The following is a 27,023-nucleotide window of genomic DNA, read 5'->3' on the forward strand; positions in this document are numbered from 1 at the left end:
TTGATTTTGGGGAAGGCACTCTTTTAGGTACTTGAGTCCCAAGCCCTTTAGGGCTTTATATGCTAGTACTATTTTCATTTTATTTTATTTATTAAATTTGTATCCCACCCTTCCTTCTAGAACACATTGAGTTGGGCACACGAGCTCACTGGCAGCCAGTGAAGCGCTTCAGGACCGGTGATACATCAGGCTATCGCACTTACCAGCCTAGCAGCCTCATTCTGCACTAGCTCTGCATCCTCCAGGCCATCTTCAAGGGCAGCCCCGCATACAGTGCATTACAGTAGTCCAGGCTAGAAGTCAGTTGTAGTTTGGAGAGTCGCTAAACCCAGGACAGTGATGGGGGAAAGGATTACAGCTCCCCACGCCTCAATCTGAAACAGACCTCCCCACAGACATCCCGTAAGAACATAAAAAGAGCCCCACTGGGTGAGGCAAAAAGCCCATCCAGCATCCTGTCCTCACAGGGGCCAACCGGATGCCCCCTTGGGAAGCCCGCAAGCAAGACGTGAGCACAATGGCCCTCTCTCCGCTTGCAATTCCCGGCAACTGTTAATTCGGAAGTATCCTGGCTTTGATTCTGGAGGTAGTGCACCCCCATCGTGGCTTGTAGCCATTGACAGAGTTGTAGATCTTCCTCTGCCACGTTCAGCTGCACCCGTAAAAATATTAAACCACAGCAACAAAACGGTAACGCTGACTCATTTCGAGTTGGGCTGCACCACCTACTTGTAGGGCATAATTCACCAGCTAAAGGCTGCTAATGGCCCAGAAGGTGTAGGATGCTAGCCCAGAAATCCCATAATAAGCATTGTTAATGTGGCTCATTGTTTTGAACCCATCAAGGTTCCTTGTGTCTACAGCTGCTTCAGGGAGATTGTCTCAAGTGTTCTTACTCCTAAGCATCCCCCCTTTCCCTCCTCCCCATCTCCAAGCTGAATTTGTGGTAGTAGTCCAACAGAACCAGTTGGTAGTCGTCCCTTCCAGAACATCTCTGACCCCATTAACCTGCTTTAATGGCGATGAAGCAGGTCTCCAAGGAAGTGTTGAGAATGGCTTAAAAAAAACCCCTAGGAGACATGGCTCAAGTTTGGGAATGCGGGACATGGTAAGAGGGGGTTGGGTGAAAGCTTGTGGCCAGGGCTGATGGCAACTGGTGGGCAGCTGGGAATGGCAAATGAGTCATACAGGTGTTTTTTTTTTTAATCCTGAACTAGGGGTCTCTTGGAGATATGGGGGCTTCATTGCACACATGGGCCTTCCTTATTCATTACAGCTGAGGGGGCAACTGTGCATTTACTCACAATGGGATTTGTGTGCCCCGGAGTTGACTGTAGGGTTGGCAACCCACCCTGGCCTGCCCCTGCATCTTTAACAGGAGTAGAATAAAGGCAGGAAATTAGCCGTTGAAACGTGTTGTAGTATGCACAGCTGCAGGAGCCAGGCCAGAAGTTTGCAGCTGTAGCTGCCCACCCCTCAGCCTTGCAAATAACATTGTGTCCCATCCCCCCGCCCAGGTTGCTGCTATATAACCAGCTTTCACACATATATGTTAATCAGTTGCTTCCTTTACAATATAACAACCAACTTTTGTTCAGCTGGCCTGCTTGGTTACGTGGAGATAATCCTCACTCACCATAGGTGACCAGCTGAGCTGTCCCTTCATTCAAGTGCATGGCTTCTTGTACCCATGCTCTGGATTCAGAGGCTGAGCATGCAACTCATCCCTAATATTTTTACTTTTTTTGCTATGTATGTAAGAAGGTGCAAATTTGTTCATGTTTCACATCATCCTTTGATGCCTCTGATTCATACAGACTTTTAGCCTTCCAGATGTCACTTAACTACACTCCCATAATCCCTCGTCATTGACTATGCTTGCTGGGCTGATGGGACTTATAGTTGAGCAACATCTGGAGAGCCAAAGGTTCCCCACTCCCGATTCAGAGGATGCTGAAGTTTGCTAGAGCACCAGTCCTGATGTTTAACAGTGCAGGGTAATAAAAAGGATATTTGTTCCCTCTTAAAACTCTCCCTCCATTCCCCCCCCCCCGGTAGTGGTCAAGGGAACGGTAGCTGCTTCCGTCAGCTGGACATCCTGCAAGAGGAATTTTTGGAAAAGGAGGGAGATGGCGGAGGGAGAGGGGATTCAAATGCAGCAACCCCCTTGCAAGTTGGCACTCTGGACAGCTGCCCAAGCTCCCCGACGACAAGGCCGGCCGTATAAAAAAAACGGGAATTCCCATCGGAGCTGAAGGGAAACATCAAGAGCTTCCCTGCTTCTGCACCAGTCAGATGGTGATGGTGGTACCCGATTACCCATCAGCTAAGAATTGGGCCTCAGTGATCCAAAGGGGGATTGTTGTGCCAGCACAGGGTGGGGGGAGTTCAGTTTCATTGACCCTAATGGAGCAAGGCTGGTTTGTGTGCCTCCCCCCCTGCCCCCCCGGTACACCAGATTCCTGGCGGCATGGAAGCGCATGGAAGAGACAGCTTTACTGTAACAGCCGTTCACTGCTCTCCTTGCTAGGAAATGCTCTGATTTTCTTTAATAATTCATGGGAGCTGCTGAGCCTTGCCTCTCCAGCCTCAGAGGCTCAGGGAGTGCGGTCATTTCCAGCAAGGTGTTAGCCTCCCTCCTTCCCTCCCTCCCTCCTTCCCTACCTCCCCAAAACAATGAGCCACATTAACAATGCTTATTATGGGATTTCTGGGCTAGCATCCTACACCTTCTGGGCCATTAGCAGCCTTTAGCTGGTGAATTATGCCCTACAAGTAGGTGGTGCAGCCCAACTCGAAATGAGTCAGCGTTACCGTTTTGTTGCTGTGGTTTAATATTTTTAAGGGTGCAGCTGAACGTGGCAGAGGAAGATCTACAACTCTGTCAATGGCTACAAGCCACGATGGGGGTGCACTACCTCCAGAATCAAAGCCAGGATACTTCTGAATTAACAGTTGCCGGGAATTGCAAGCGGAGAGAGGGCCATTGTGCTCACGTCTTGCTTGCGGGCTTCCCAAGGGGGCATCCGGTTGGCCCCTGTGAGGACAGGATGCTGGGTGGGCTTTTTGCCTCACCCAGTGGGGCTCTTTTGATGTTCTTACGGGATGTCTGTGGGGAGGTCTGTTTCAGATTGAGGCGTGGGGAGCTGTAATCCTTTCCCCCATCACTGTCCTGGGTTTAGCGACTCTCCAAACTACAACTGACTTCTAGCCTGGACTACTGTAATGCACTGTATGCGGGGCTGCCCTTGAAGATGGCCTGGAGGATGCAGAGCTAGTGCAGAATGAGGCTGCTAGGCTGGTAAGTGCGATAGCCTGATGTATCACCGGTCCTGAAGCGCTTCACTGGCTGCCAGTGAGCTCGTGTGCCCAACTCAATGTGTTCTAGAAGGAAGGGTGGGATACAAATTTAATAAATAAAATAAAATGAAAATAGTACTAGCATATAAAGCCCTAAAGGGCTTGGGACTCAAGTACCTAAAAGAGTGCCTTCCCCAAAATCAACCACCTCGGACACTACAATCAGCAGGTAGGGCCTTCTTGGTGATGCCACCACTAACGGTTGCCTACTTGGTGATGACCCACGACAGGGCCTTTTCGGCGGCTGTTCCCCATTTGTGGAAAGCCCTCCCCAGTGAGATGCATCTGCCTCCCTCATTATTGGCTTTCAGGAGGAATTTACAAACATTCCTGCTTACCCAGGAATTTGATGGCCGAAAGATACTGTTCCTGGCAATCCTGAGATCATGGGCTAAGAGAATGTTGTTAACTTTTTAGAATGCTTGTAAAATGAGGAGGAGAAGGGGTGGGATAGAAAATGAACAAATAAATAATATTTGTCCCACTGAGGAGAAATTTAACCACACTGGCAAATTAGCAACTTGGGGGGAGCAGCAATTTTTACTCATGGAAATAGCGCAGAGGAAAGGATTAGCCTCCTAACACTCCTCACCATGGCCTTGATTTCACCCACCCCAAACACATAGCTGCCAGTATTTATGGATTTATCTATTGAGTGTGGGAGGTCCAAATTATTGATCTCCCACATGTCACATCTAACTGCACATTCAGGTCAGGGACTCCCCACTCCCCACTCCAACCCAGAAACAAAGCCAGATTAGTTAAGGGCCCTCTTTATTTTTCTGCTTTCATTTGCAGCATGTGACTTGGCTTACTTGCTTGAGTTACCTGGAGCCATTTTGCTCTCTGGAGTTGTTTTCCAGCACTCCTGTTGTGTACTTGGGTGTGCTACGATCTGGGTTGCCCAAGCTGGACTGCGGATGATGCCTGTATGGAAGGGATGCTATTTTGCTCCCTCTCAAGTTCTATGATCTACCCCAGAGGAGAACCTCTGTTCCAAGAGCAGAATGCGCCCCCTGCTAAATTCACCCAGGCCCTGGGCCCTGCCAGGGAACCTTCACTTATCCCACTAAAAAAATGTTGGAAAACTTTTTAAATCCCTGATAGAAGGAGCAGATGTGTTTATTATTTATTTATATCCCGCCCTTCCTCCCAGCAGGAGCCCAGGGTGGCAAACAAAAGTGCAAATCTGTCAATTTTGGTTTCTACTTTTTCTGGTCTTAAATTCAGTTCTCAGCATTTCCCCATCAGTTTGCCATTTTTTTAAAAAAAGTCCCCATGAAAATTCATCAACATTTTAGTGCAAATTTCTCCTACTGCGCACATTTTTGTGTGCAATTTTGGCTAATACACACATTATGTTGGAAAGCGTAAATTAGGTAGCTTTGCCTTTAAGTGCAAACTGAATCAAATTTCTCCCTGATCAGTAGTCTTCACCCGTCTCCCTTTCCAGGGATAGCTTTGTATTGTCAATGTATTCAAGCCTGAATGCAATAAAGATAAAATCAGTTAAAACTAACAATAAAATTCAGAAAACTTACTTAAAAGGTCTGCTGAAATAAAAAGCTATTTGCTAGATGCTGGAAGTTCAACAGTGAGGGCGCCCGTCCAAAACATTTGGAGGGCACCATCTTGGCAAAGGATGAATGAAATGTTTTCCTAGAATGTTTGTCTTCCAAAATAGAGGATCACAGAATCATAGAATATGAGAGTTGGAAGGGAAAGGGCCTATAAGGCCATCAAGTCCACCCCCCTGTTCAATGCCAGGATGGAGACAGAGGATGCAACTAACCCCCGGAGTTCAACCACAAAGGGTAGAGTGGCATCAAACAAGAAGCATCCATCTCCTCTTGTAGGAGAGCTTCCTCTCTTCCTCCTCCTCCCCGTCCCAACTGCAAGTGTCCCAAGGCCACAGTTCCTCCACAAAATGCTCTTTGCATTTTAAGAACTGCCCATTCTACAACTAGATTTGAAAAGCTTTTAGGAGCCTAGTTTTAAAAATAGAATTAGCCGTCCACATTTACCTTGTGTCATCAAACAGCCTCATGGAGTGACTACCTGTTACATCCCTGTTGTGCTTCCATACATTATCCCTCTTTCCCTGTTTCTCGATGCTGCAGCCATTGGCAGGTTACTCCTCCGTCACTCAAGAGGGTAGGTCAAATCCCAGCCCAGCCTGGACCAGAAGTGGCAACAGAACTGTACAAGCAGCCTCCATAGCTCTGTCTGATAGAGGCTTAGGGAGTGGTTTGTTGTCGCCTTCTGGCCTTAATGTGCCAGTAACTTTTTAAACTTTTGACAGAAGGAGAAGCAAGAGCCACACATGCAGCAGCCACTGCTGTGCCCGGTGTGACCACAAAGCAGCGCTATGGCAGCTGCGCATGTGGAACAGAAGAGGAAAACATGTGGAATTCTTTGCTTTCAAAGCATTTGACAGAAAAATATTTAAAAAGCAACTGAAACTTATCAGAGACCATACATGCACATAGAAACAAAAGTAAGACCCATTTAAAAACAACAAGGCCAGTCAATAATAGTGGTGCCATCCCATGAAAGGAAAATGGAAGGCAAAGAGTGTAGGAGGGATTGGGATTTACTGTAACAGGAAGTTCCAATGAGAAAAGGGCATTACTGAAATGGCTGCACTCTGCACCTCATTTCAAAGAAGATAAGTATACCAGAGTCTCATCAGCTGATATAATATTTATGGAGGAATATATGAGAGAAGGTGCACTTTCAAGTATGCAAGATCCTGACCTGTCTGGGCTTGAAAAGGTAAACACCAGAACGCTGAAATAGGCCTGCATGCAAAACACCAGTCAACCCAGCTGATGCAAACATAGGTCCCTATGGTTTGTACATATGATATGTACAAATATGACACACGCTGCCATATCTGCACTAGTCAGAGCTTCTGATCTGTCTTCAACGGCAGCCCTACAGAAAGCAGCACCGCAGATATCTGATCATCCAAACTGATCGTCACAATAGAAAATCCAGAAGGGCTTTTCAACAAATCGATGGCACTCTGAGCTAGGGTTGCCAGGTTCAGGGCCTGAGACTGATCCTGTATCTTTAGGAGAAGAGAAAGTCAGCCAAGTGCAGGTGTTCTTGCAACACTGTAATGGGAAAAACCACAAGGTGGAATTCTCCCTTCCCCCTGCACAACTTTTAAAGATACAGAAGACCTCTTGGTTGCCAAGCCCAGCCTCCCAGAGGTCTTCTGTGTCTTTAAAAGTTGTGCAGGGGGAAGGGAGAATTCCACCTTGTGTTTTTTCCCATTACAGCGTTGCAAGAACACCTGCACTTGGCTGAATTTTCTCTGCTCTTAAAGATACAGGATCAGTCTCAGGCCATGAACCTGGCAACCCTACTCCGAGCAGGGGGTATGAAGTGTGTATTGGGAGAGTTAAGAAAGGGAAGTGATTTGCTGTAGTGATCCAGCCACCAGAACAGAGATAGTTCTTGTGGACTAAATGTTCATTGGCTCCCAGCTATCAACCCAAACATCAACTCCATCACTGTCGGGAGGAATAGTCAAGTAATGAGAGTAAACAGATCAAGAGAAGCTCAACGTTAAGGAAAACAGGAAACCAACATTTTCTGGGTGGAGACCCCTCCCACATTTAACCTATTCCAAAGAAAACCCAAAAGAACAATGGGCGAGAAGCTGGAGCTTTAATGACAGCCTTCTCTTGTCCCGCTCTCCTTTCACCTACCAACACCTGATATTATTAGCTTCAGATGGTTAACACTTGCCTACAGATGTAAAATTTCTGGAAAGTTTGAAGCCATGGGGAAAAAATGGGGTTTTCCTGGTTTATTTTCAGAAAAAAACATAATTTTTTGGAAAAATTGAAAAATGCAATATTAGCCCTTTTTACAGATTGAAAGTCACTTTGTTACTTCAGGAACATAAAATGTAATTATGTACAAGTTGGTATGGCATAAAATTATTACATTTGGTATATTAAAAGTACATTTTATTCAAATAATTATTACAAGTTGAATTTCCTTTTTTAAATTTTTTAATTTTTTTTGTAACAAATGGCGCTACAAGCTTTAAAAGAAGATTAGACAAATTCATGGAGGACAGGGCTATCAATGGCTACTAGCCATGATGGCTGTGCTGTGCCACCGTAGTCAGAGGCAGCATGCTTCTGAAAACCAGTTGCCGGAAGCCTCAGGAGGGGAGAGTGTTCTTGCACTCGGGTCCTGCTTGCGGGCTTCCCCCAGGCACCTGGTTGGCCACTGTGAGAACAGGATGCTGGACTAGATGGGCCACTGGCCTGATCCAGCAGGCTCTTCTTATGTTCTTAAGCTTCTGAACTGTAAGGAACCTCTTTCGTTTTGCCAGTTTATGAGTAGCAGGCAAAAAACAATTTAAAAAAAAACAGAAGAAACCATCAACATTAATAACAAAGAAAATTATTTATGTCTCCGCTAGTCCTCCACAATGTCAAGCAGACATAAAGCATCCTTTCCCATAAAAAGAACTGAGAAAAATGGGGGGACCAAGATTCAATGAAACATTTTATTCATCATGCTAAAATAAAAAATTCAATAATTAATTTTTTAATTCATTTTTTTCGATTTTTTTTAAAAAAAACCAAAAAAGGCTTTGGGGGGAAACGGGAAAAAACAGTTTTTTTTCCAAATTTTTAAGTTTTTTCCCGGGCCTTCACATCTCTACTCTTGCCACTAAATAAATAAATAAAAACAATTCCAAAACAAGCACTGGTCCCCACAGTAAACCTTAGCAGAATTTTTCTGCAACTGATACGCAGGAGAGATGTTTGTTCTCCAGAAAGATTGCAGAATTCAGAGCTGCTCAGTTGATTTGGTTTGAGATCTGCACGCTAAGAAGAGGGATAGGAAGTGATCAGAGGATCTGCCTGTCACCCTTCCGGACAATATCCGGCCGCTTCTGCTGTCCAAGGTAAAGCGGAAGCCAACTTTGCCTTCGGCCAAATCCTGCTGTCAGCACCTTTATCCATATGCATTTTTACTTCTCCATTCTGCTTATTTGCCCTGCCCATAATTTCACAAATGCTTAGAAAGTCTCAAAACCACCATACATGCTAAAAGGTAGCAGCTTCAATCCATAACACAATGAAGCCAAAATATTGGGACTCTGGCCAGTTTAGGATTGATTCACATGAACTGTCTGTGCATTCCCCCACCCCCATTCCGAATTACGCAATGCATTTAATGAACACCTGAGTCATTCATCGTGAACATTATTTTGCACTTCACCACGAACTTTCCTAAGGTGGGCTGAATTATTTCTGCTCGCAGTGCACAATTCAACACCTGCACAAGTGTGTTTAGGGTTTTAAAAACCCCAAAGAAACCACTGGTTATGGTTTCTGCAAAGCAGTTTTCTTCCCTCGAGTTTTTTTTAAAAAACCAACTATATTGTGAAATGCACTGCTCAGAAGTGCTATTTAAACCAGTGGGATTTGCTCATGTAGGTACATTTAGTAGAACTACAGTGCAATTGACTTAATTCACTGGTGGCTCAAACAGATGGCTGCTGGTGGTGGTTGAGTGCATGAGAATTTCCTTTGCACAAACTGGGCAAAGGAGACTCAAAGTTAGCCTAATGAAGGCAGAGTGCTTAACTCTTTCAAATAGCAGCTTTGAACACTCTGAGAAATGTCTCTTGAACTGGGATTCGGAATTGGGAGTCATTAAAAACAGGAGGACCAGCAATGAAAATTACAATAAAATGCAGACCACGACATCAGAGCAAGATAAGTCAACACCATAGGGCGGGGGCCTCCCAGCTTACTGGGAAAGACTTTCCATTTCATGCTTAGCTGCTCCGACACAGTCAGACAAAACAGAGGTAAACCTTTCATGCCTTGACTCCTGGCATCTGGACCCATGGAATGACAATAGGTTTTCTTACTTTTGGCATATATTCTACAAATCTCAATGCGTAAATCTCAGCTACTGCCTGTCAGCCTAGGTACCCACTGTGATAAGGGTAAACCAAAACAACTGTCCAGCATGGGTGAAGAGACTACCAAAAATGAAAGGGTTAGACAGCTGGGATGGATGGATGAACGGATAGATCAGATCAGCCCTCACCAACCTGGCGCCCTCCAGATGTTTGGGGCCACAGCTCCCATCAGCCTCAGCAAGCATCTGCTGGCAGGTTGGGAAAGGCCGGATCAGAGAGTCCGACAGTCGTGAACTGGGAAGAAACTGGGAAGGAGGTGGAAATGAGAGCGTAGTCAACGATGCTTGCTTAGGTGGAAATACTATTCAGCTAAGTGGGATTTATGCCTGGGAAAGACAGTGGCAGAAGGGAGGTGAGAAATTGGGTGGGGTAAGTTGCAGTAGAAAAACAGTTGCATCGAACAGGCTAGGCAACATTTAGACACGCACAAAAAGTTACAACTATCTCAATATAATTCACAATTAAAAAAAATGAGTTTTTCTCATTCTTTCCCCTTGTCCCAGGGGTTGCCACAAAACAACAACAACAAGAAGAAAGTACTACAAATTCTTTCAGAATGAAATCAGCCTGGACGGTTCAAGCAACAACAAGGAAAACATTTTTTAAAAATGCTAATCCTCATTCTATCCACAGAATATCAGTTGTTCCCCTTCTTGGGTCATGAGCAAAAATCTACCCACTTCCAACATGATCCAGACACTGTGAAGGATGCTGCTAACATCCCATTGCAAGACCTAATTTGACACAGATGCAAATACTTATTTGTCCAAGCTGCTATGAAGCTCCCTGCACCTCTGTCTGCAGATAGTACCAAATTCCAAATGGGGTGCAGGGCTGGAGAAACTGAGGTTCAAATCCCCAGTCTGCAAATCAGGCAGCGCCGGGTAAAGTCACTTTCTCTCAGCTTAGCCAATACACGCCCCATTCTTGGGAGGGTAACAGGGTGGTCTGCATTGGAAATTGAGCTCCCTGGTCACTCCAAAGAACATCTGGGTGGACCGTGTCCTTTTTCCATTGAATATATAAAGACAATCAGTGTACAGATGCTAAGCTGTCCGCATACAGACTCAGGTCAACTAGCCCAAAATTATTCTTTCAGAGCTATCTCGGGTTTCAGGCAGAACCTTCCCCAGATGATCCTTTAACCAGAGATGTCAGAGTTTGCACCTGGGACCTTCAGCATTCCAGGGATGAGCAATACCACTAAAATATTCAAAGCTTATTTTGGGGGCTTGGGTGCAGTAGGAATTACACAGGCCTAGTACAGCTGCACATGCAGTTTAAAGCTTGGGGTCTTCACATTTCCAGAGGTGCATATCAATCTAGAAGGTGTGCCCTCAAAACCCCTTACTAAGGCACAACCCTCAGATCACATAGCGCAGGAAGATGACTTGGATCAGCCCTGCGTGTGGGCTTACAAACTACAATAGACAGAGAAGCCTGGGACTGGGAGTGGCTGAGTGGGGAGGTTACAGAATGGCACATGATGATAACAATAAATGAAGTTGGAAATTTCAGGTGAACTAAGTACTGGGAAATTGGGGAGGGGGGTAGTTCAGTCCAGCTACATGGTTGCCTTATTTGCACCTTAATTCTTACTTCCTTTGTTTAACCTCAAATAAATGTCAAGCAAGATCGGATGTCAAAGGTCAGAGAACATTTGAGATCGACAGAGAATCAATTTAAATCAAAAGGAGCAAACTCCCATTGCCTTGGAGCCCTGGGAGAAATGATTTATCTATCCCGGCTTATCGACCAACAGAACTAATTGTTAAGAGACAGTTAGAAAGAAAGGGGGGGGGGAGAAAGAGGAGTTTGTGATGTGGAGAAATTCAATGGGAGACAATCATGAGAGAAACAGACTAGGTGGGGCGGGGGGGTTGAAAGGAATGATAAAGTTATATCTACAGTTTTGAAAAAAATAAATAAAATACATTCTAATGTCTGTTTAAGAAATCTATAAGCAGACTAGAAAACGTGGAAGTGGCTCTTCCTAAATGAGGGGGATTTCCTTAACATCTCTGGCATTGGTCTAACTCTTTCCAACACTGATTTTGCCTTTCCGTCCCAAAGTATAAATTTCAGAAACACTTTCCAGCCGCTTGAGAAGGAGGAATATAACGTCAGCTGCAGGGTATATATTCATATAAATGCTTTCTGACGCCCTCCTGTCAGCTCCAGCCTAAACTTCTTTTGATTCTGCTGAAAAGACCCATCTGAAAAAAAGCTATATTCATGGATTTTCCAGTGGGTTATAATATGTATAATATGTATCCTTAAGAGGTACAACAAAAGGGGGAATCGAGGCACCTGTCTTTCTCCCTCTCTTACTTCATGTTAGAGAAAATGATGGCAGTTTCATGCCCTCCCAAAACTAGATAATTATAATTCTGAAATTCCCCCTTTCTTTAAGCAGCCTCAGAGGGAGCTCTAGGAAATCATTGGCTAATAAATCAACGATGCGCTCTGCCCACCAAATAATAAATCTGAAAGAACATGCACCAGTCACCAGAGTATAAGGAAAAGAAAAATAATTAATGAATGCCTTTCCTGTCCAAAACACCTTCTCTCCACCTGTGCAAGAACCCAGTAAATTCTTTGCAAACTTCAAGAGATGGAAATATAGGGATATTGGGAGGGGTGTGTGGAGAGAGAGAGAGAGAGAGAGAGAGAGAGGCAGAAAGGAAAAGCTATTCCAAGAAGGAGTTTTGGTTAATTTCGGGAAGTGTGTGTGCATGCGTGGATTTAGTGCAAGACTTCTTCCACTCTAGGCTGTTTTTTGCCCTACCTTTGAGCTGCAGTGTTGGCATCTAGAATGCCAGTGCCGTGCATCCAAGACCTCACAGCTGACAGTCCTCCGGTCAAAGGCTCTTCCTTCATGGTCAGCCCACCTCTGGGGAGACCCTCCTGGATAGAGAACATCAAAACAGCCTTTTAAGGATCCTGCCTGTGCCGGGGTGGGGGTGGGGGGTGGGAGTATGTCTTCTCTCCAAAACAATTCCAAGCCCCAAGCAGGGGCTTCCACTGAAAAAGTTTGGGGTTCTCCTGATTTGATCCTTCAAAAAAATCCCTCAAAGGGCAGGGGGAGCCCCAGGATTCCTCCAAAAGCAAAGAAACGAAGGTCCAGCTTCCGCAGCGGATTCCGAGAAAGGCTCCCCCTTCCAGCCACCTGGCCCTCCGCAGCTCACAGAACCACGAGGTGTTGGGGTGACACTCCAGAGCAGGAGTATTTGGGCTGCTTGGTTTGTTTGTTTCCAAGTGACTGGGAAGGGTGGTTCTTGTTGGGCGGGGGGGGGGAGGAACAGCAGCCAAGCAGCTGGGAGGGGACGGTCTTGCAGAACAAGCGATGGAGGAGGAGAGCCAGAGAAGCCCCAGTGGGAGAAGAGGAGGAGGAGGAGGGAGTGGGGGTGGGGAAAGAGGACTGGAAGGAGGGATGAGCCAGCTCCGGAGGAAGAAAGGAGTGGCAGGAGGGATGGCCAGAGGGGTCAGGGCAGCCGGAGACCGGATGGATGCGCCGAGGGAGGCCAAAGGAAAAGAGGTGAGTGGATGGGCGGGATGGAGGGTGGAGAGGAGACGGGAGGGATGGAGGAGGAGGGCAGGGCACCGGGTGGATGGACGGACCGACGGCGGGGAGAGAGGAGTGGACGGCGGGATGGGGCAAGCAAGCGGGGCAGAGGAGAAGCCGCGGGAAGAGTCATGAAGGGGAGGACGGAGGGATGGCCCGCCCCAGGAGCCGAGCGGAGGGATGCGCAGCACCGCAAGGCCGGGAGAAAGTTAGGCGCGGGGAGGGGAGATCAGAGGCCGTGACCCAGAAGGGGGAGCGCAGTGAGTGGCAAATGGGGAGGGGGGCTCGCGGTACTGGTTTCCATCAAGCCGGACTCGGCTCCCATGCGGGGCGCTGTGGCGCGTCCCTTCGGGGAGTCCGGCCCGGCGGCTTCCGACGGAGCGCACCCGGGAAGCAAGAGGAAGGTGAAGAGGAAGGCGGGGCCGAGGGAAACCGCTGCAGGGCGGGAGCGGGGCTGGGAGGCGGACGGGGCGCCCCCCTCCTGCGGCGGCGGCGGCTGGCTTTACCGTGGGCGCGGGCAGGTCGGAGCGCGGGCCTCCGCCGCCACCTCCATTTGCCGGCAGCAGAAGCAGGAGGAGCCTCCGGCGCGGGTCCCCGGGGAGCAGCCCGCCGGTGGTGGCGGCAGCGCCAGCGCCGCCCCCCCCCGGCCGCCGCCGGCGCCTCCTCCGCCGCCGCCGGCGCCGCCACTGCCTCCTCCGACGGCCGGCCTCGCCGCCGCCGCCCGCCTCGCCCTCCTGCGGCTCGTCTTCTCCCTCGGCGCCCTCCTCCTCGTCGTCGCCGTCCGGCAGCAGCACCACGAGCAGGGCCAGCCAGTGCTGCGCGGGCCCGGCTGCAGCCTCCAGCCGCAGGGGGACGCCGCCGCCGCCGACTCCTCCGGCCGGGCCGAACCGGGCCATGCCGCCTCCCTCCGCCTCCCCAGGGAGGAGGAGAGGAGGGGAGGGGGCTGGAGCCACCGGGCCGGGCAGGCTGACATCATCCGGGGAGGAGCGGACTCCGGGGGACGGACGGACGGAGCGGGAGGGGGATGGCCGCGGGCGGGGGGCGCGCTGCGCTGGGGAAGGAGACGGAGACCCTCCCCCTCCCGCCCATCCGGGGCCCCGCAACGCCGCTGCCACCTGCCCTCCCCAGAGGTACCCCCCAAGATCAAGGCCGCCCTGGTTCAAGCGCCCTCCCTCACCCCCCGAAATTCATTCTTCGCCCCACGACCTGCCTCTCTGCAGGACGCGCGATCGCCTCATATTTCACGTTGATCTGCCCTCCCGCCCAACATTATTTTCTCTAAACCCCCCAGACCCCCCCCCCGCCAGCACCTGCTCCTTCAAACCTACAAAAAGGGGCCTCCCTCCCACACCCCAGCTTTTCCGGGGCAGACTTGTTGACAGCCCCAAATATTCCCATTATCACTCCCTTCAAAATAAAAAGACTTTTACAGCCTTTGATCTCCAGATCATTAGTTTTTGAGAGCAGTATCCCTTCAAAGGACCCCTTCCTGCACAATTCCCCCCAGCACACCAATGTCCTCCTTAATCATCCACCCCCAAGAAGTCCCCCACTGCCCTAGGAACCCTCCTGAGCTCAGCTCGACCCCTCCGCACACCCCTCAATAGCCCTGCAAATAGGACTCTAACCCCCCCCCGCAACAATATTCTGCTCTCCGACTGGGCCTGTTTCATGCAATGCCTGATGCCCCATCAAATGCCCAGATTACAGTGTGCCCAGGACACCTTTTAGTCACACAGGAATGCCGTTAAGATGGAACAAGAAAGCAGAAAGCTTCTGTTTTTATTGTGGGGAGTGCAGGGTGTTTTGCCAAAGCACAGAAGAGGGGGGGGGACCTGCTGTAATGGTCACTTGTGAAAACAGACTTCTAAGTCCTCTCGAAATCACTCCACAGCTGGCATAACCTACCCAGAAGGTATCCTGCTCTCAACACGCTCATTTGGGGAACAATGAGAACTAGTCCACTGACTTGGATGAACACCGGGAGTAACTGCGGCGTCAGCCCGGGGGCAGAATCATAGGGCCATGGAGGGTGCCTCAGACATCATCTAGTCCAACCTCCTGTTCAATGCAGCATCTCCGGTGCAGGTTGCGATTGCAGCATCCCTCACAGGTGACTTCATTATCTCCAGCCAAGGAGATGATTTTTGTATACAGAAGTTGATATCTGTGGTGTAGTGGTTAGGGTGCTGGATTAGAACCTGGGAGACCAGGGTTCAAATCCTCACTCAGCCATGAGGTTCACTGGATGACCTTGGGCCAGTCACTGTGTCTCTGCCTAACCTACCTCACAGGGTTGTTGTGAGGGTAAAATGAGGAGGGGGAGAACTTTGTAAGCTTCCTTGAGCACCTTGGAGAAAAGTTGGGATAGAAATGTAGCAATAAACAAACGCAATAAAATAATGCCGGCATAGGCTTTTATGGATGAGTTCACACATGCAAGTTTACTTGTAAGTATCAAGAGAGGATTTGCATGTGTGGAGCAGTCATCTTGGATCTAACTCCACAAATTCAGGCTTTATGCCACCTGGCATCACCCAACACAATTCTTTTTCAGTAGAGAGTGATTCTGCATGCAACAGTGAGACACCCAAAGACAAGATATTGAGTTATAATTTTGTTTATTTAACGAAATGTGTATACTGCTTGATTGTAAAAAGAAAAAAAACCTCTAAGAGGTTTGCAAAAAACACTACAATTATTGATAAAACAGATACAAAAAAGTAATTAAAAAGATTTCAAAAACAAAACAGAACAGACTAAAAAAGATTAAAACGCATCAACATCTGTATGTTCCGATGGTTTTAAACAGATGTCCAAAAAAACACAGTGAAGGCGCCCGCCTGATGTCAATAGGCAGGTAGTTCCAGAGAGGAACTGCAGACAAATCAAAAGAACGTTTTTTTACAAGTGCAGAACGAGTGATTGTGCAGAGTGTGGTGCCTGTAACGGCCTCTTCCACGGATCGAAGTGAATGCGTTTGTGGGTGTGTCCAGGGAGGAGGCCACCATTCCACTCTGGACTTTTATACAGCTTGCTTGCCTTTGATGTCTGGTGCCTACAATCTATTGGGCATTCCACAGCGGCTGGTGGTGGTTTGGGCAGGTGGATGGAAACTGGTCATTTTTAATGTACCCAGTGAAATAACTCATTTATGTTTTTGCAGATATTTGACAAGAAGCATCTGGGGAATGGGCAATGCTGTATGCTGTTGGTCTTTGGGAGTTGACGCTTCTTTTTAAAAGACTGGCACTGTTTGTCTATATGACTACCTGCTGCTGTCTTTACCTGTGTAAATAAACAGATCTTACAAAAACCAATAGTCATTGAGTCTTCAGCGCTCTCTCCTCACAAGTGAACTGGCCTTGTAAAAGTGGGCTTACGAATGTCCTGTTATTCTGGGAAGTGGGGAAGGGATCCATATATGGATAGAGAAGGAATTAGGGTTGGTTCACATTTAAAGCTGAATCTATCAAATGTGCAGTTTCCGAAACAATATGGGAACTGAAACACTGCCATCCTTCCAAATGCACCCTTTCCTGAATTTTGCAATGCAGTTCTCCAACCAAAGAATGCTTACAAAAGTGCCTGTACTTATTAGGAGAAAGTATGCATTAAAATGAATATATTTGTGAAAATAACGTAGGGAGATTGCTTCCAAAAAATCTGTGCATGAGTCAAAACTGCATGCAGAAATGTGTTAGGAGAAATTTGCTCTACAATGCTTTCGTCTCCTATTATCTCCAAGTTAGGATACTCTAAAGCATGGACAGCCCTCTCCCAACGCATAATGGACATAGAATTGCAAACTCATTTAACTGTGCCACCTACCAAGCTTGATGTTATCACCACATTCAGGGGCTTTGCCCTGCTCAATATCTCAGCAACCTTTCTAGTCCCAGATACAGAAAAGCGTTTACCGTGGCGAGATTCAACATGATACCGTCAGCCCTCCTTGAGGGTAGGTTTCGTGGAGTTCTATGCATAGAAAGGCTGTGTCCGTGTGGGATTGGAGAAATTGAGACAATAACTCATGTACTTTTATATTGCACCTTTTATCAAGAGATCCGTACTTTTAGTATTATCCCTATTATCCAATTGATCCCTGGTCATGACTCTTTATTTTATACAAGATATTTATTGCAGGATCTCCATCCACAAATCACATACATAGTTGCTAAATTTTGTGCCACGGCCATTATAATCCACAGAACGTTAAGTCAAAAGTCCACATAAAAGAACTCTTGACAATGATTTTATCTTGTATAAAGAAACGGTTTTGTGTATGATTTTGCATTGGCCATTGGCTGTAATAAACATTGATTGAGATTGATTGAGCTCTACAATGCTGAAGAATTTTCATGCAGTTTCTTTTAATTAAATTGCTGCAGAGAACTGAACTTAAGGCTGGAGAACCAAAGGAACTAAGAGAACCAAAATAGATACTCGTTCCATACCTGCCAGCATTGCATGCACACACAATGCTAGACAAATGGAAGCCAGGCTATGGCCTGAAGGTACGTAAAGCCACCACCGTGCTGAAGCTAAGCAGGTCTGGGCCTGGTCACTGCTTGGATGGGAGTCATAGATATGCCACCTTGTGTTTCTATGATGAAAGAAAGGTGGGCTATGAACAAAATAAGTAAATAAATGCACATGCAGCAGAGCACCATCCAGTAGGTGGTGCAAAGCAGAGGTTTATCCCACGAGACATCATCCCTTACGCTTTCTTCCAGGCCCTCCGCATATTCTCCATTCCCACAATCCCTTTCCCAGCCAAGGATCTCTCTCCCTCGATCCTTCAGCCACAGGAGAATGGTGGGAGGAGCCGGAGGCAAAAGTGGACGGGAGTCAGGGGCTGATTTATTGGAATGTGAGTAAGCGCAGAAGGAGGGCCCTGTGCAGCTGAGTCCCCCTCCCCAGTTATTCGGATACATCGTTAACTAAGAAGATACCTTTGAAACACGACTGCAAACAATCAATGCCCCTGGTTGAATTCTAGTATTTTAGTTTGTGACGTCCTTCCCACTCTTCATGCTTACATTAAAGTGTAGCAGCTTCTTCATAATATAAGGTGAACACATGGGGAGCCCTACTTGCTCAAGGGCTGTGCAGAAAGTCTCCCCTCTGATGTGCACCATCTGGCTGGGGCGCCTGTCACTTCTCTGTTCCACACAGCACCTGGCACACAGCTGCCACTAGGTTTTATTCTGAACTTTCAAGGAGCTGTCCAACCTTGGAAGTCCAGACTAAAACCCAGAGCGGATTCCACTGCCCCACTGACATGGAGCCATCAGTTGCCACTGCTCTCCTCCCCATTGTGCTCTGGAGGGTCGCCCCAGTCCTCCAGAGCTGGGTTGGAGGGTGTGGGGGGGAGAGGAAAGGAGGGGGAAATTCTATTCCACAAGCAGATGTTTCCTGCCCTAAGTGGGATTACAGAGCTTGGAAAAGTTACTTTTTTGAACTACAGCTCCCATCAGCCCCAGCCAGTGCCATGCTGGCTGGGGCTGATGGGAGTTGTAGTTCAATAAAGTAACTTTTCCAAGCTCTGGATAGGAATGATGGATACTGCCCCATTTTGCACAATAATTACAGGTGTTCCAATCAGGGCACATGCATTATCTTTGTGATAATTAGAACAGCCCTGCAGGGCGGGCCAACCAGTATTGATTCCCTATTGCAGGTTGGGGGGAGATGCCTGGCTTAAGGCCATTGTGTGAGTACCAGGGACTCCTCTGTTCAACGGCTCTCATTCCCAGCTACTGTGTGACATATGGCACATTTCCACAGGAATGCCCCAAAAGATGCAAAATATAGCGCTGGATTCGGAATGGAGCTTCCTGAGAATCTCTGTTTCCACTGAAAAACAAGGAGAAGTCAAGCGTCTTCTCCATATCTGCAAAGGTATGCTTGAACGAATGTGGGAAATCCTTGCTGATATCCTCAAAGCCAGAACAAGATTTACAGTGTCCAGAATAAGGAGTGTCCTATATTGCCTCGCTCCTCCCTGTGGTCAGAATCTGAATACATTATGCAAATGAAATCTTGCACAATTTATATAGATTCCAGAGTGGTTGCAACAAAGGGTCTTGTGGGACCTTTATTTATTTATTTACTTATTTAAAATATTTCTATCCCGCCCTTCTGCCCTATACTAGGACACTCAGGGTGGCTTACAAAAATAAAATCAAACGTACATAATAAAATTGTAAACAGTTAAATCACAAAAGCATTAAAATAAAATTAAAATACATAAAATACAATTAAAATACATAAAATACTATACAGACACACACAGAGAGACATATATATATACTAAAGGGACTACAAAGGTAAAATTTAATGCAGAAGGCATAAAATCAGTGTCAGGCTCTACCTTCAGTCCCTCCCAAAGGCTCTCCGGAACAAGATCGTTTTCAGAAGTCTCTGGAAAACCAACAGGGTAGAGTATTCCAAAGCTTGGGGGCCACAGCTGAAAAAGCTCTCTCCCGCGTGCCTGTTAATCTAACATCTTTCACTCCAGGCACGCAAAAGAGACCAGAGGCAGATGATCTTAAATCCCAGGCAGGTACATATGGGCGTAAGCGGTCCCTCAGGTACATTGGTCCAAGGCCATTTAGGGCTTTAAAGGTCAGAACCAGCACTTTGAATTGGGCCCAGAAACAAATTGGGAGCCAGTGGAGTCAATAAAGCCCAGGGGTGATATGCTCCCTGCGATGTGCTCCAATTAACATTCTGGCTGCTGCATTTTGAACCAACTGCAATTTCTGAACTGTTTTCAAAGGCAGCCCCACATAGAGTGCAGGACCTTGAAAACTTATCATAGAATCATAGAGTTGGAAGGGGCCTATAAGGCCATCAAGTCCAACCCTCTGCTCAATGCAGGAATCCAAATTAAAGCATCTCTGACAGGTGGCTCTCCAGTTGTCTCTTGAAGGCCTCCAGTGTTGGAGAGCCCACTACCTCCTTAGGTAAAACAGATTTGGGGCTGCAATCCTTTACCCCCTTACCAGGGAGTAAGTCCGACTGAACTCCATGGGCCTCACTTCTGCTTCATTCTGGCAGAAGCCTCAGTGGACTAGAAGAACTGATCTCACTGGATGCATGAAATGACTGAAAAACTGGGGAGGTATTTTTATATAAAGGTTGCGTGAACTTTTGGCCTCACGTTGTAAAACAATATTTTGTCTTCTTTGCTCTCTGCTTAAGAATATAAGTATAACTACTCCTGCAATAAAGGCATGTCCTCTGCAGCTCCTAGACAGCAGGACTTAAGTTACAGGAGGGCAGGTTTTAGTTGAACATTATAGGACACTCTGTGACTGCAAGAGTGGTTTGACAATGGAAGCAATGCCCTAGAGAGGTGGTGGACAGTCATTTGGGAGATGTTCTCCCTTTCGATTTCCTGCATCAAACGTGGTGGGATTAAATGGCCTACGAGGTGCTCTCCAGTTCTGGAATTCTATGATATGATTCTATTATTCAGTTTGGTAATAACTTTTATGCATTTTCTAAAGTGAGCTCTTCTGGTCCATCACACTAAGTCTGTTAGCCTTTCAAGGTTCCCTACACCTTTTCTTGGTGAGGAAGGGCACAAGCCAGTTGCCCGGACTACATCTCCTGAAGCTAATCTTTCCCGAACCTCTGACAGCTTCTGCAGGATCCTTTGTTACACGGTTGCTGCTGTTTGTTGCGGAATGCGGGTTACCCCTGAACGTCACCATCTCCCAGGAAGAGTCCAAATTGATTCCAGCCAAAACGCCATCCTTGTAGTTCCATCCTTTTCCGTGACATGGAGGATCCCATGCCCCATGTCATGTGTTTCCTCACCCCGCACAGGAAGTAAACTATATTGTTATAAATTTATGCTGGTCTCTGACCGTAATAAATCATAATTCATTCATATTGTTATAAGGAATATAATATAACAATATAAGGAACCCGAGCGCGGGGTGAATGAGAGGGGCAGAGCGTGCGGGTGCAGGGCGCCCCGCGCCGTGCTCGCCAGGATGCCTCGTGGCTTCAGCAGCAAAGATGTGTTTTGTTTCCATGCCAAAGCTGACCCATCCGTGAGCTGCTTCACCGCCTCTGCTGAGCGACTAGCTGTCCTTGCCCTCCCCAGTAGCCGCCATGCGATCAGGCTACCTGCTTCCATTCCAGCTGGTCATGATAAGAACTGCAATTTAAGAACTGGTGCCTGAGCGTGCTTTTCTCCTTGTTCTTCCCTGTCCCTTTTCCCTCATGTGTCGTGCTGCACAGAGCTTGGAAAAGTTACTTTTTTGAACTACAACTCCCATCAGCCCACTCGTGCATCTTACATGGTTAGACTAAGAGCAGTGATTTAACTTTCGTAAATTGTATTTTGTAAATTGTATTATTTCATTGATGCATTTTATATTGTATTTTTATATTTGTGTTTTTTGTAAGCCGCCTTGAGGGGTATAAATAAAAAAATAAACAAACAAACAAATAATGTGAAAATGCTTGATGTGATAACCATGTAAGAGCATAAGACAAGCTTGGCTCCTGGATCAGGCCGACCGCCCATCTAGCTCAGCATTCTGTTCTCCAAACAGCCAACCAGATGCCTGCGGGAACCCTGGAAGCAGGAGGACCCAAGCACAACAGCAACTCTGCCCACTTGTGATTCCCAGCAACTAGTGTTCAAGAGCATAGCTATGATAGCTAGTAGCTGTTGATAGCCTTCTCCTCCTCTATGAATTTGTCTATCCTCTTGAAGCTGGTATAGCCCAGTAGGGAGGAGAGCCTGGCTGGGAGTCCAGAGTCTGTGAGTTCAAATCCCCGCTCGTGTCTCCTGGGTGTCAAGGGCCACCTAAAGATCCCCCCCACAGGTAGTGGCTCAGGGGTTACGTGCCCTGCCACCTGTGCAGCCGTGGGCAAGCGGCATAGTCCCAAGGAGCCCAGTTGCTCCCCAGCTGGCAGTTGCGGACAAGGAAGGGGCTGGCTTGTGCAGCTGTGGCAAGCTGAGCAGGCCCTAGCCAGTTGGGGAGGACTAGCCTCAGAAGGAGGCAATGGGAAACCCCCTCTGAATGCCGCTTACCATGAACACCCTATTCAAAGGGTAGCCATAAGTCGGGATCGACATGCAGGTAGTCCTTTTCCTTTTAAAGCCATCCAAGTTGGTGGCCATCACTGCCTCTTGTGGGAATGAGTTTCATAGCTCAACTCTGCATCGTGTGAAGAAGTCCTTTCTTTTGTCTGTCCTGAATCTTCCAGTGTTCAGCTTCATTGAATGTCCACGCCATGCATAATCAGACACACTTCTAAATATGCCCCTTATGCACAGGACACACTGTGAGAGAAAAGAGGAGGAGAATGCAACTATGCTCCTGCCCCAATAAATATGCTAAGTGGAGCATATCTGCATGGCAAAATGTTCGTGCACTGGGAGAAGCGGAGCAAATGCTTTCAAAGAAAGCAGAAATATTGAGAGGGACAGAAAAACCAAGCAAAGATCTGTTGGTGTTTTTTTTAAAATTGTGAATTTTGTGGAAAGCAAAATGTGACATGTCGGAGTCTCCATTTTGCAAACTATTTTTGTAATGGAATGTCTGACCTTGTCCCAGCTTACAACCATGTAGACCTCAGGTGCCTTTTATTTGTTTATTTATAAACAGGCTTACGCCTATTTTTGCAGGGATGTTGAAAAATACATTGCTTGTGATAAGACAAAAAACTATTCAGCTTCCAGGAAAACATTCTGAGACAAAAGTTGAAAACTAACCTGCCTCCTCCCACCAAAGAAATGAAATAATAGGTCTACCTATGTTATTCTGAAGCAAAGCCTCTTGAACCATCTGCTGTTAAGTTGAGCTCAGAAACAAAATGTTACAGTGGGGAAGTACTATTGCTCACTATTCCAGGCAGCTACCTGTGCCCTCTTCAAGGAAACTCCATTCCATTCCCCTAGCACACAATTTTCTGCACACAGCCCTCCAGTAGTCTGTCAGTATTCCACGGTCACCGAGTACACTCAAATCTTCATTTGGCTATTTGGGGTCCTTGCCCCCTTTAGAGCCCCCCCCCTCAAAAAACTCTTACACTTCTGCAAAACCTGGGATGCCTCCAATCCTGCTTGTACCTCCCTCTTGCGTGTGGGGAGTGCTGTTTTGGCTACATAAAGCATCGGCACTCATGCCTGAACATCAGTAATAAAGAGAATAACGTGGAGAAATCTGTCTCTCTTACAAGATGTTTGTCTGTTCAGGAATGTGGTTGCCACCGAGTGATCCACTATGGGTTGATTACATTGCCTGACACAATTGCCTGGGCTCCTTTTTGGAGGTACGGCAGGATATTAAATAAATAAATGATTGCATTGCTTCAGAAATGTCCTGGTTGCCTTTTCCCGAGACTACCCTGCTGCAGAGAAAAAAGGCTGGGTTTGCAGGCAGAAGCTTTCCTCTCCATTCAAGAAGTGGTTGTTGACTAGGGGCTGGGTTCTAGCCATATCACCAAAGGTTGTGATGACCTGGCTCAGAATCAGTCTCATAATGCTTGGCTGCCTTGTGAACGGAGCAGAATTTCCCCCCAAGAAAGTTCTTTTCTGGCTCAGGCTGTATCATGAGACTGTCTGCACATGCGTGGCCAGTGAAGAAAGTGGCAATTAAAGGCACCCGCTTTGTAATCACACATGTAACTTTTTTAAAAAACAAAGATAAGCCCCCTTATTCTCACTGATGCCTGTGTAACCGTATCAGCTGCACAAATGTTTGTCCCTTACGGAGGTGGCTGGTGCCCATTGGGGCTGGTGGGGTGGAAGGAAGGGGGGCCAAACGGTGGGTGGAGCCAGGGCCATCGAGAGGCGGAGCCATCTAAGCCTAGTTTTGCCCCCATCCTCATCTTCCCTGCTGAGTTCTGCCAAGGGCAACACTGAGACTGGGGAGGAACATAAGAACATAAGAAGAGCCTGCTGGATCAGGCCAGTGGCCCATCTAGTCCAGCATCCTGTTCTCACAGTGGCCAACCAGGTGCCTGGGGGAAGCCCGCAAGCAGGACCCGAGTGCAAGAACACTCTCCCCTCCTGAGGCTTCTGGCAACTGGTTTTCAGAAGCATGCTGCCTCTGCCTAGGGTGGCACAGCATAGCCATCACGGCTAGTAGCCATTGATAGCCCTGTCCTCCATGAATTTGTCTAATCTTCTTTTAAAGCCGTCCAAGCTGGTGGCCATTACTGCATCTTGTGGGAGCAAATTCCATAGTTTAACTATGCGCTGAGTAAAGAAGTACTTCCTTTTGTCTGTCCTGAATCTTCCAACATTCAGCTTCTTTGAATGTCCACGAGTTCTAGTATTATGAGAGAGGGAGAAGAACTTTTCTCTATCCACTTTCTCAATGCCATGCATAATTTTATACACTTCCATCATGTCTCCTCTGACCCGCCATTTCTCTAAACTAAAAAGCCCCAAATGCTGCAACCTTTCCTCGTAAGGGAATCGCTCCATCCCCTTGATCATTCTGGTTGCCCTCTTCTGAACCTTTTCCAACTCTATAATATCCTTTTTGAGATGAGGCGACCAGAACTGTACACAGTATTCCAAATGCGGCCGCACCATAGATTTATACAACGGCATTATGATATCGGCTGTTTTATTTTCAATACCTTTCCTAATTATCGCTAGCATGGAATTTGCCTTTTTCACAGCTGCCGCACACTGGGTCGACATTTTCATCGTGCTGTCCACTACAACCCCGAGGTCTCTCTCCTGGTCGGTCACCGCCAGTTCAGACCTCATGAGCGTATATGTGAAATTAAGATTTTTTGCTCCAATATGCATAATTTTACACTTGTTTATATTGAATTGCATTTGCCATTTTCCCGCCCATTCACTCAGTTTGGAGAGATCTTTTTGGAGCTCTTCGCAATCCCTTTTTGTTTTAACAACCCTGAACAATTTAGTGTCGTCAGCAAACTTGGCCACTTCACTACTCAGTCCTAATTCTAGGTCATTAATGAACAAGTTGAAAAGTACAGGTCCCAATACCGATCCTTGAGGGACTCCACTTTCTACAGCCCTCCATTGGGAGAACTGTCCGTTTATTCCTACTCTCTGCTTTCTGCTTCTTAACCAATTCCTTATCCACAAGAGGACCTCTCCTCTTATTCCATGACTGCTAAGCTTCCTCAGAAGCCTTTGGTGAGGTACCTTGTCAAACGCTTTTTGAAAGTCTAAGTACACTATGTCCACTGGATCACCTCTATCTATATGCTTGTTGACACTCTCAAAGAATTCTAGTAGGTTACTGAGACAGGACTTTCCCTTGCAGAAGCCATGCTGGCTCTGCTTCAGCAAGGCTTGTTCTTCTATGTGCTTAGTTAATCTAGCTTTAATCATACTTTCTACCAGTTTTCCAGGGACAGAAGTTAAGCTAACTGGCCTGTAATTTCCGGGATCCCCTCTGGATCCCTTTTTGAATATTGGTGTTACATTTGCCACTTTCCAGTCCTCAGGCACGGAGGAGGACCCGAGGGATAAGTTACATATTTTAGTTAGCAGATCAGCAATTTCACCTTTGAGTTCTTTGAGAACTCTCGGGTGGATGCCATCTGGGCCCGGTGATTTGTCAGTTTTTATATTGTCCATTAAGCCTAGAACTTCCTCTCTCGTTACCACTATTTGTCTCAGTTCCTCAGAATCCCTTCCTGCAAATGTTATTTCAGGTTCAGGGATCTGCCCTATATCTTCCACTGTGAAGACAGATGCAAAGAATTCATTTAGCTTCTCTGCAATCTCCTTATCGTTCTTTAGTACACCTTTGACTCCCTTATCATCCAAGGGTCCAATCGCCTCCCTAGATGGTCTCCTGCTTTGAATGTATTTATAGAATTTTTTGTTGTTGGTTTTTATGTTCTTAGCAATGTGCTCCTCAAATTCTTTTTTAGCATCCCTTATTGTCTTCTTGCATTTCTTTTGCCAGAGTTTGTGTTCTTTTTTATTTTCTTCATTCGGACAAGACTTCCATTTTCTGAAGGAAGACTTTTTGCCTCTAAGAGCTTCCTTGACTTTGCTCGTTAACCATGCTGGCATCTTCTTGGCCCTGGCGGTACCTTTTCTGATCTGCAGTATGCACTCCAGTTGAGCTTCTAATATAGTGTTTTTAAGCTGACAGCCCAAGACCACCCCCTGGAATGGTTGTAAGAAGGAAGGTGGGTGAGGGCTGGCTGAGAGCAGACGCAAGCTGGATTCCCGCCCTGAGCAAGGAGTTGGACTTGATAGCCTTATAAGCCCCTTCCAACTTTACTATTCTATGAATAGAGCCATACGACAGTGGGACCAATGATCTGGGGAGGTGGTGGGCTCTCCGACACTGGAGGCATTCAAGAGGCAGCTGGACAGCCATCTGTCGGGAATGCTTTGATTTGGATTCCTGCATTGAGCAGGGGGTTGGACTTCATAGCCTTATAGGCCCCTTCCGACTCTACTATTCTATGATTCTGATTCTGTGAATCTATGGTGGAGCAGTTCTCCATTTCCCCATACGGATCAGCCACGCCCTTCCTATGATACTCCATTCCATTCTCCCTCTCACCTGGTTTTCTCTCTCCCCTCCCCAACGGTTAGTAAGTATATCATGGCCACTGAGCATGCTCTGTCCTCACCGGGCTGCTTTGGGGGGGGGGAGAGTATTCCCATCCTTAGGATTTTTTCCCCTGGAGATTTTTTGTGCACCTGCAAACCTGGGGATTGCTAGTAACTCCCTCGTGTGCGTGGATGGTGCTGTTTTGGCTACATAAGCAATGGCACAGCATTCAGACCTGCACATCAGAGATAGATTCATAGGTTATATAGCAACAGCAACAACCTCCAAATGCCCACGTCATCTAGGCACTAGTAGAAGGTATGAACCCCAGTTCCTAAAAAAATGCTTCTGGCGTTGTGACCTGGCTGAAATTAAGACTTGCTAAGAGCATAATTGCTAAATGGCATTTATTTTAAGGTGAAATCTTTGTTATCAGGGGAACATAGCAAAAGAGTAGAAAAAGTGCAAGTCCCCCTCTTGCTTTCAAGTGAGGATTCTTCACCTCTCAGCCCATTTTTCAAGATAAACACCACGGAGGAGCAATAGAGAAAGTGGTTGGTTGGCACAGATATGGCGGCCACAGATCTGC

At 47.0% G+C, this 27,023-nt stretch overlaps 2 protein-coding genes across 5 annotated transcripts in view; one reads left to right on the top strand and one right to left on the bottom strand.

Annotated features, from left to right (window-relative positions):
* Positions 1-13,517, bottom strand: part of LOC133363905 (transcription factor COE3-like) — a 119,826-nt gene extending 106,309 nt beyond the window's left edge. For 2 of the 4 annotated variants that reach the window (XM_061583618.1, XM_061583616.1), the window contains exon 1: positions 12,117-13,346. In XM_061583618.1, the coding sequence (XP_061439602.1) occupies positions 12,117-12,250 (134 nt within the window). In that variant the 5' untranslated portion in view covers positions 12,251-13,346. Of the gene's footprint in view, positions 1-12,116; positions 13,347-13,399 lie in introns of those variants that run through there. The other 2 variants (XM_061583619.1, XM_061583617.1) reach the window with 2 other exon arrangements.
* On the top strand, positions 12,675-16,194 carry LOC133363691 (basic salivary proline-rich protein 1-like). Its single transcript, XM_061582958.1, has 4 exons — positions 12,675-12,866; positions 13,335-14,023; positions 14,788-15,006; positions 16,060-16,194. Exons 1-3 carry the CDS (start codon positions 12,675-12,677, stop codon positions 14,912-14,914), a joined length of 1,008 nt encoding a protein of 335 aa, XP_061438942.1. The 3' UTR covers positions 14,915-15,006; positions 16,060-16,194.
* The last annotated feature ends 10,829 nt before the right edge of the window (positions 16,195-27,023 follow it).

The sequence above is a fragment of the Rhineura floridana genome, chromosome 9 (assembly GCF_030035675.1).
Source record: "Rhineura floridana isolate rRhiFlo1 chromosome 9, rRhiFlo1.hap2, whole genome shotgun sequence".
Classification (NCBI taxonomy): Eukaryota; Metazoa; Chordata; class Lepidosauria; order Squamata; family Rhineuridae; genus Rhineura; species Rhineura floridana.